Genomic DNA, 6,662 nt, shown 5'->3' on the forward strand with positions numbered 1-6,662 from the left:
TATGTTTTTAATTAGGGATGAATTGCGTGAGCATCTCAAAAATACACCAAAGGTCATTGTGGCACAAAAACCAGATGTTGAGCCAAATAAATCCTCCTCCTCTTCAAGCTCTTCCGAGTCCTCCTCCTCAGAGTCTGACTCCTCTGCCTCTGATTCAGACAGCAGTGGCAGCAGTTCAGAGTCTTCTAGTGAAGAAAGCGACTCTTCGTCCACCAGTAGTCAGAGCTCAGCCTCAGGTACTGAAACTCGTTTATAATTGATCGTGCTGTTTTCTAACAAGTATGTTGTTGGTGGTGTTTATAAGCGAAGAGAAAATTTGATTGCTTATTTATTTTAGAGTTCGCTTGTTTAAAAGCCACAATTAATAATATAAATGATCATCTATCACTGTTGCAGTCTATACTGAATTCAATATTTATAATGTTAGGATTATCTTTTGGAATCCTCTTCATCAAAATGAAGATACTCTGTTGGCAAATATTTGTTTGAGTGCTGACTGAAATGCCTTTCATAATGTCTGTCATCTGCTTTGGAGGAGCTTTCCTGATGGTTGTATTTTCAAGAGATTTTAATTTTTTAGTATTAACAGTGAAGCCCTTATGTTAGTAATTGACACATACCACATATTCAGTGCATGTCTTATGGCATTCAGCTGTGTAAATTTTCATAAACCATATCCATGTATCCAAGACCCAGAACAAGAGCAGCCAGTACCCCAGAAGCCTTCCCTTGTTCTCTCCCCTGCTAAGTACCACTCCTCCCATCCATTGGCTCATGGCAGCTCCTGTTCTGATTTGTAATTCTCTAAATGAGTTTTGCCTGTTTTAAACTTTGGAATTATGTGTTATGAACTCCTTTATGTCTGGTTTATCTTTCAACTTTATGTTTGTGAGATGCAGCCATACTACTGCATTTAGTTATTTTTCATTCATTCTCACTGCTGTATAGTTTTTCAGTATGTATAAGTATTTCATAGTGTATTTCACATTTATCCTTTTCACTCAGTGGAAATTTAAATTTATAAATAGCGTTTCCAAGAATGCTATGATACATATCTTTTAGTGACATATGTGTGTATGTGTACACACATTTCTGTTGAATATGTTCCTAGAGGTGGAATCCCTGGGTTGTAGGGTGTGTGTAGAGACTGCTGAACAGTTTTCCGAGTGGTCATTCCAGTTTACACTCCCACCAGCCATGGATGGGGCTTCCCCAGTGGCTCAGGAGTAAAAAATTTATGTGCAGTGCAGGAGCTGCAGAAGAGGTGGGTTTGATCCCTGGGTTGGGAAGATCCCCTGGAGGAGGACATGGCAACCCACTCCAGTATTCTTGCCTGGAAAATCCCATATACAGAGGAGCCTGGCAGGCTACAGTCTATAGGGTCAAAAAGAATTGGACACGACTGAAGCAACTTAACATGCAGGCAGCCATGTGTGAGAGTTACGGTAGAGTAGCTTCCATCTTCACTAACGTTTTAGCCATCATTTTCATTTTAGCAATTTGGTGGGTATGCAGTGGCATTGCATTGTGATTTTAGTTTGCATTTCCTTGATCACTAGTGAGGCTGAGCATCACTTTGTGTATTGTTGGCCATTTGAATATTTTCTTTTTGTTAAGTGGCTGTTCCAAGCTTTTTCCCTCCCCCCACCCTTTCAAAATTATGTTGTCTTTTCTGTTTATTTATAAGTGCCTTTATGTATTTCGGATATGTCTCTTTTGTCACATGTATATATTGCAAATAACTAGCCCCATTCTTGTCTCTTAAGCCCTGCGAGGCAACCAGAACTATGCTGGTTTCTTCCCTCAGCAGCAGCCCTGAATCAGCAGATGCTTGCAGGAAGAAGGTGACATCGGCTCACTTCTCTGTGGTTCTGCCTTCTCTTGAATCTTGGCCCTTCTAATCCTCCTTTTGTTTTGCCAGCTCACTGGGGTCTTCTTTATGTTTTATTTAAAATAATTTTGACTTGTAAGAAAATTACAAAAATAGTACAGAGAATTTCCATATAGCTTTCACCCAATTTTCCCTAATGTTAGTATCTTCCATAGTTTAGTTATCAAGATCAGGAAATTAACATTGGGAAAAGACTGAATTTCACCAGTTTTTCCACTGATGTCCCTTTTCTTGTTCAGGATCCTTCTTGCCTTTAATTGTATTTCTCTTTAGCCTTCTATATAACCCACGATAGCTTCTCTCAGGCTTTTGTCGGTTTGAATGGCTTTGACACTTTTTAAGTCTTTTGGTCACTTACTGTGCACAATGTCACTCAGTGTGAATATCTGTCTGTTTTCTCATGATTAGAAGGAGATTATTCATTTTTGGCCAGAATACCATAGAGATGATGTGTTATTCTTACTGTGCCTTACTGAGGAGTTGATAATGTCTTATAGGTGATATTAACTTTAATCACTTGGTTATGGTGTTATTTGCTGGATTTTTTCATGGAAACTGTTTTTCTCTATAAATTACTGTTCAGTTCAGTTCAGTCGCTCAGTCATGTCCGACTCTTTGCGACCCCATGAATCACAGCACGCCAGGCCTCCCTGTCCATCACCAACTCCCGGAGTTCACTCAGACTCACGTCCATCGAGTCAGTGATGGCATCCAGCCATCTCATCCTCTGTCGTCCCCTTCTCCTCCGGCCCCCAATCCCTTGCAGTATCAGGGTCTTTTCCAATGAGTCAACTCTTCACATGAGGTGGCCAAAGTACTGGAGTTTCAGCTTTAGCATCATTCCTCCCAAAGAAATCCCAGGGCTGCTCTCCTTCAGGATAGACTGGTTGGATCTCCTTGCAGTCCGGGACCCTCTGAAGAGTGTTATAGGCCAGTATTTCAGTACTATGCAGATCTCTTCCTTCTCCTCTTTCAGTCTTCTGTTTTTGCACCCATCTTTGGATCTTATCTGCAACACTTGTGACTATAATGTTTGCCAAATGGTGGTTTTTCTATTTGTCTCTTTTTTTCTACATTTGATAATGAAATTTCTCTTGTAAAAAAAGAGTTTGTGCCCCCTGCATTTATTTATTAATCGTGTTGCATATATCAGTGTAGACTCATGGATATTTATCTTATCCTGTGGGTTAAAGTCCAGTGCTGTCATTTATTTTCTTGTTCAGATCATTTCAGCTTTGGCAATTAGAAATTCCTTCAAGTTGACTCCTCTGTTCTTTTGACACATTCCCATCGTTTTTTTCTTGAGCACTTCCTTCCTTATAGCGTGTCAAGTTGTATCAGATCTTTAGTGCCTTTAAATAGCAGATGTTAAGCTTTTATCAGGCATTTCTAGTTGTTTTCAGCAACATTACTAGTCTTTCACAATCTTCTTCATCTTCCTTGGAAGAGGGCGTGCTGTAGTAAAGTATTTTTTCAAATATGCCATTTTCTGAAAAGGTCTATGTTGTTTTCCCCAGGGCCAACTCTGCCTTCTTTCACCATAATATCTTAATTTAAATAAAAGAGAGCCTGATTGCCCAAAATGCATGTCATTTCTTGTTTTTTAATGTGTATTTCAGAGAGGCAGCACTTCTCTTCACAGCCTTTTTAGTAGGTTGGTGAGGCTAGTCTTTACACACTTGTTTCTCTTCAGAGTGTTTTACATACTATGTGGCATCCAGAATTAGGGGACTCAGTGATTTATATTGTTAGAGCAAGACTCCATTTACTCACAGGAAGTTTTATTCTTAAGTTGAAATATACTAACATTGTTCATTTACCATTCACCTCTAAAGAATTTATTTCATGGTATCTGTTTTGAGAACAGATGATAACACAGCATGAACTGCTGCAGTAAGGAAGCTTGCTGATTCAAAATTAATTTGCCTCATCATACAATTTCAGTAGAGAGCTTTCAGTTTTATTAATAACATATTAAATAGCATAAAAGCAGTATGAACTTATACCAAATTAGAAAATTGTAAAGCAAACACCAAAGAGAGAGGAAAGTGCATATTATTGTCAGGCTCAGGTTTTGGTATCAGGAAGCACCAAGTGTGGGATACAGAAGGGTCAGAGAGGCGTTGATTCTGCACAGAGCCAGATGGTTTCTGCTTGGGTGGCTGTAGTTCAGCTGGACTGCTTGATAGGAACCAGAGAAACGGGTCCTTTGTGGCACCCAGGACCCGTGGGTTTGCCATGGGTAGGGATTTGGCAGGAGAAATAGATGCTGGTACATTTGAGTGGAGGCAGGACGAAGATAGGCCGCTTTCCGACTTTGACGGAAATTGTGGTCATCTCAGTGCTTTTGGTTATGTGCCCGAAGCAGATAACACAAAGTGGCTAAGTGTGTTTTATAGCTTAAAATGGGTAAGATAGTTCATTCTAAGTGATATTTATATTTGTGGACAAACTGATAAAAGAAAAGTTTCAAGGCCTTAGAAGAGTTTTCTTAGCAATCAAGCCTTTGCAGCTCTCATAAAGCCTATGATTAGATTTCAACATAGTTTCTCTTTGCATAGTTACTACTTCTCTGGTAGCAGGACTCTTATTTTTGTAGACAGAGGTTTGTATTTGAAAAATATGTATTCCTGTTTTTACACAAACCCAGTCATCCCATTCAACCCACCTTTTAGGAAGTAATGTTGCTGGCACGTAGGATCATTATATTTTAATTATGTATCATCTCTGGCATTCTGTTTCATATGACATAATAGATATGGGCTGAAATTTATGTTTTGGATAAAATTTGTAAGTGGAAATGTACCACTTTAATCACTTCATTAAAACTTTTACATTTGCTATATACCTTATTTTAAACATTTATTTATTTTAAGGATCAAAGCAGTTACTTCAGTAACTAATATATTGTATATTCTTAAAAATTACATTTTTTGTATACTGTTCTGTCACCAGATTTTGCATTCAGTCAATTTGACTCTTTATCCAGTTTGTCTGAATTAGTAAACAAACCTATAATGTATAAATAAATAAGATTTTTTTTCAGTTGTGAAATTAAGATTAAAATATAAGCTGACTAACTATATTTCATTTTACACATGCAGCTAAAAATGTAAGAAAGAAGGGGCATGGGAACCACAGAAGTAAAGAAGTAGATAAATTGATCAGGAAACAAGAAATGAATGATAGAAAACAAGAAGAAAGAAGGCCAGAGCATCGGCACCAGGAGACAAGGACTGAGAGAGAAAGGAGGTCAGAGAAACCCAGAGAGAGAGATTCAAGAGGCTCTGGAACAAAATACACTTCAGACAGAGGGATTCCTCCTGAGAGAAACAGCCACAGCAGAGCCGTGCGTGACAGAGACCAAGAAGCACGCATGGGTTTGGAACATACTCATGGAGATCCCAGAAAGAAACGGGAGAGGAGAAATTCTTTCTCTGAAAGTGAGCACAGACATCGAAATAGGGACAGTGAGAATTTTAGAAGGAAGGACAGATCCAAGTCAAGAGAAAAAAATAAAAAACATTCAGGTTCGAGAAGCGATGAAGATAGGTATCAGAACGGTGCTGAGAGGCAATGGGAAAAATCTAGCCGATACTCTGAACAATCCGGAGAATCGAAGAAAAATCAGGACCGGCGAAGAGAAAAGTCTCCAACAAAGCAAAAAAAATAATTCTGCAAAATCATAGAAACTGAACACGCCTTATATTCAGTTGAAACAAATTATTTTTTACATCGATTGACAAACTTTGTAGAGAATTATTGTATAAAGTACTGGTTTGTATTTGTACATTAAAAATGTTTTCTTTTTAATATGTTTTATAACTGATACATCTCAAGGCCTTCTACAAAAAATTATTTGAGAAGTTTCACCAGAGAGGGTTATAATTCTTGCCTATATTTTGTTAATAAAACAATCAAAATGTTCATTGAATTGATGATTTTTTTATCAACAATTTTTTTTCTGATAATGTTTCTGATTGTTTATAGGATTATTATAATGAATTGTTAGTGACTTTTTATTTGTAACTGAAGACCAAAATGGATGAACCTTTTTAAGGTTTTTGCTTTGTTAATGAGATATTATAAACTTTTCTTAGGAGTCTTGCTTTTTTTAAGTAGAGGAATTATTTTAAGTTTTATTTTATGTTTTTAACAAAATATGTGTGTATAATTTTTTTTCAGAAGTGTTTCAGTGAAGCTAGGTGTATGTTAGTCTTTAAACAAATACACAGCTATCTTATTTAATAATTAGGACTTCTCTCATTGACAACATTTCTTTCTGGACTGTTAGGTTAACTGTTAATTGAAATTCTTTGTGATTAGTGCTTTTTCTCAGCCTTGAAGTTCTATCACTGTTGGTAAGTTACTATGTATTTAAGTTTTAATGTAGATTAATAGGTTATTGAAAAACATGCAATCATGAGAAATATATGCAAGACCAACTGTGAAATAATTTTAGGGTTTTTTTATAAGAATTTTAAGGGTTGCTATCCTTGTAACTCTCACCAGTTACTATGTGACCATATTATTTATTACTTTTGAAATAAAATATTGCCTCTGAAATTTTAGATTTGCTGACATTAAACCGCATTTACTAAATGAGCCATTTGTACTTGCTCACCTTAAGAGCATATAAAATCCATTTTAGGCAGTGTCCAGATTCAAGAATAATCTTAAACCATTTTTAAAAACCATTTTAAAGTTTGGCTTTTGGGCACACTCTGATTTATGTAAGAACTTGAGTATAGGGCTTCGCTGGTGGCTCAGG

At 36.9% G+C, this 6,662-nt stretch overlaps 1 protein-coding gene across 4 annotated transcripts in view; it reads left to right on the plus strand.

Moving 5' to 3' along the window:
- Positions 1–6,457, plus strand: part of CWC22 (CWC22 spliceosome associated protein homolog) — a 65,922-nt gene extending 59,465 nt beyond the window's left edge. For all 4 annotated transcript variants that reach the window (XM_069574263.1, XM_069574265.1, XM_069574266.1 and 1 more), the window contains exons 19-20: positions 16–236; positions 4,996–6,457. In XM_069574263.1, coding sequence (XP_069430364.1) covers positions 16–236; positions 4,996–5,564 — 790 coding nt within the window. In that variant the 3' untranslated portion in view covers positions 5,565–6,457. The remainder of the gene's footprint in view (positions 1–15; positions 237–4,995) is intronic.
- The last annotated feature ends 205 nt before the right edge of the window (positions 6,458–6,662 follow it).

The sequence above is a fragment of the Ovis canadensis genome, chromosome 2, assembly GCF_042477335.2.
Source record: "Ovis canadensis isolate MfBH-ARS-UI-01 breed Bighorn chromosome 2, ARS-UI_OviCan_v2, whole genome shotgun sequence".
NCBI lineage: Eukaryota > Metazoa > Chordata > Mammalia > Artiodactyla > Bovidae > Ovis > Ovis canadensis.